Source organism: Nannospalax galili, unplaced genomic scaffold (assembly GCF_000622305.1).
Source record: "Nannospalax galili isolate Female #2095 unplaced genomic scaffold, S.galili_v1.0 scaffold100, whole genome shotgun sequence".
Lineage (NCBI taxonomy): Eukaryota > Metazoa > Chordata > Mammalia > Rodentia > Spalacidae > Nannospalax > Nannospalax galili.
This window is the reverse complement of record NW_008352891.1, coordinates 15,154,352-15,157,108: the sequence shown is the minus strand read 5'-3', so window position 1 is coordinate 15,157,108 and position 2,757 is coordinate 15,154,352. Positions and strand designations below refer to the sequence as shown.

The window sequence follows — 2,757 nt, the reverse complement described above, 5'->3', positions numbered from 1 at the left end:
CTTATAGGGTTTATACTGAGTACAATATTGTATAACTGTAATAATTCAACTGTAAACCTAAAAATTTACAGCCAAATTTGAAAGAGATGCATCCTACCTCAGGAAAACGTTATTGAATATGTCAATTGTGTTGTAATGATATGCTTCTTCTAAGTATGTTGTTATTAAATAAAAAAAAAAAAAAAGTTGAGTGTAGCATGAGGCCCTGTCTCAGAAAACAAAACAATAGCAACAACAACAACAACCGCCTCCCCCTCCCCCGCAAAAGCTCAGCATAGTGGTGCACTCTCAGGGGAGGAGGGTAGAATTCTGGCCAGCTACCAGTGTAGGTAATTCAGAAAGCCTCAGGCCAATGAGAGACCCTGATTAACAAACAAAGTAGATGGCGCCTGAGGAACAACACAATAGAGAGAGAGAGAGAGAGAGAGAGAGAGAGAGAGAGAGAGAGAGAGAGAGAGAGAGAGGTAATCTTAGGCTTGAGGAAGCTGAAGCAGGAGGATCATGAGTTTGAAGACAACCTGGACTACATCGTGAGACCCAGTTTTAATTTGGGAGAAGTCAAATTTAAACAGGTTTGCAACAACCAAAAACCTATCAATACCTTTTTTTTTTTTTTTTCTAATGTGTATGAGTGTGTTGCCTGCATGTGTGTAAATGCACCCATGTCATACAATGCCCACAGAAGTCAGAAGAGGGCATCAGATTGCCTGGAACTAGAGTTACAAACAGCTGTTAGCTGCCATGTGGCTGCCGGGATTCAAACCCAGGTCCTCTGTAGGAACAGTCAGTGCTTTTAATGACAGCCATCTCTCCAGCCCCCGCCCCCCATCAATATCTTTAAAATCTTGTTTCCTAGCCCTATCAGTCATATTTGACTGAATTTGTGTCAGGGTTGGCTTTGGTTGTCAATTTGACACATATAGGAAGAGGAAACCTCAATTGGGGAATTTCCACCCTGAGACTGGCCTGTGGCCATGTCTATGAGGCATTTTTTTGATTGTTGAGTGATGTGGGAGGGTCTAGCCCATTGTGGGTGGTGCCACTCCTAGGCAGGTGGTTCTGGGTTGTATAAGAAAGCAGGCTGAACACAGGACAGAGGCCCAAGCTCATAAGCAGTGTTCCTTCATGGTGTCTTGCTTCAGCTCTTGCCTCTAGGCTCCTGCCTTCAACTCCTGCCCTGATTTCCCTCAATGATGGAATGGGATCTGGAAGTGTAAAATGCAATAAACACTACCCTCCCCAAGTTGCTTTTTGGTCCAAGTGTTTGATCACAGCAACAGAAAGCAAAGTAGGACAATCTGAAAATGAGCCACAGTCACTAAGCTACCACACAGGATTCAATGCTGGAAACCAGAGATACGTATAGTCCTGATGCCTTGGGAACCTAAGCAGCACTTTAGAGAAAGGAAGCCTCCAGTGCTTCACTCAAACAGCACTGTCAACTTCCCAAGCTACAAAAGGAAACAGAAAAATAAAGGAAATGCTCACCTTGTATCTTCCAGTGTCACCTGACCAGATTTTTCATCCACTATAATTTTACAGTGATCTCCAGAGACCAGTTTATTGCTTGGGAAAGAGAGGTCACAACCTAAAACAGAGGACAGGAGATCACTGGACATAACTGTGGGTTCTGTGAACACTATTGTCTTGCTTTACCAGTTAGTCTGTGACCAACTGTGCATACTTACACAAACAACATTTAAATACTGAAGCATTAACCTAAAGTAAAGGGCCAGGGCCTATGCCCCCTACCTTCCAGAACCCAGTCACTTGGAAGATACCCATTACATCAACAGCTTCTTCACGACAGTTTATCACATGAACAGCTAGACAAATAAAGATTATCTGAATTGTAAAAAACAAACCTAAGGGGTTTAATTAACAAATCAATATTTTTAATCAAGTCCTCAAGTTTTTCTCTATGGAAATTTGGGTTTCATAAATCATCACAAAACTGAAGTAATGATAGGGAAAACATGATTGAGCAAATTATCATAGGGACATGTACAAGAAAATATAAAACAGAAGTGGAGGGGCTGGAGAGATGGCTCAGTGGTTAAGAACACTGGTTGTTCTTGCAGAAGACCCGGGTTCAAATCCCAGCACCCACATGGCAGCTAACAACAGTCCGTAACTCCAGTTCCAGGGGCTCTGACAGCCTCTTCTGTCTTCCGTGGGCAGTGCATGACACGGGTGCACTTACCTACACATAGGCAATATACACATAAACATAAATTAAATATAATATTTTTTTAAAAAAAAAACAGAAGTAGAATGCATCCAGAACTGAAGACAGTGTCTTGAAGGCCCACAATGGTCTTGAAGTGGTGGTTGTAGTAATGGAAGAGCCCAGGTCCTGGCTTCTATTATTAGCCTCCTGCTAAGATTCTGCATGGTGACATTTCACTGAGGCAGTAGCTTAATAGACCCAGCCAAAGTTCCTCTATAACCTTCCTACCACTACCATAAAAAGGTAGAAGACGCAGACATGTTGTAGCCCAGCTAAGCCAGTGACACTGGCTTGAGGAGATGCAGACAGCAGGAGTCAGAAGATATTAAGATACCAGGTCTCACTGGGCGTAGTGGTGCACGCCTTTAATCCCGGCACTCCGGGGGCAGAGGCAGGTGGATCTCTGTGACTTCAAAGCCAGCCTGGTCTACATAGTGAGTTCCAGGACGGCTGGGGCTACAGGGAGACCCTATTTCAAAAAAGACCAAAAAAAAAAAAAAACCCAAAACAACCAATAAGAGGGAGGG

The 2,757-nt window shown here is 43.2% G+C and overlaps 1 protein-coding gene across 1 annotated transcript in view; it reads right to left on the bottom strand.

Moving 5' to 3' along the window:
• Window positions 1–2,757, bottom strand: part of Chfr (checkpoint with forkhead and ring finger domains) — a 43,535-nt gene that overhangs the window by 35,515 nt on the left and 5,263 nt on the right. Inside the window, exon 3 of the mRNA XM_008850189.3 lies at window positions 1,489–1,588. Coding sequence (XP_008848411.1) covers window positions 1,489–1,588 — 100 coding nt within the window. The remainder of the gene's footprint in view (window positions 1–1,488; window positions 1,589–2,757) is intronic.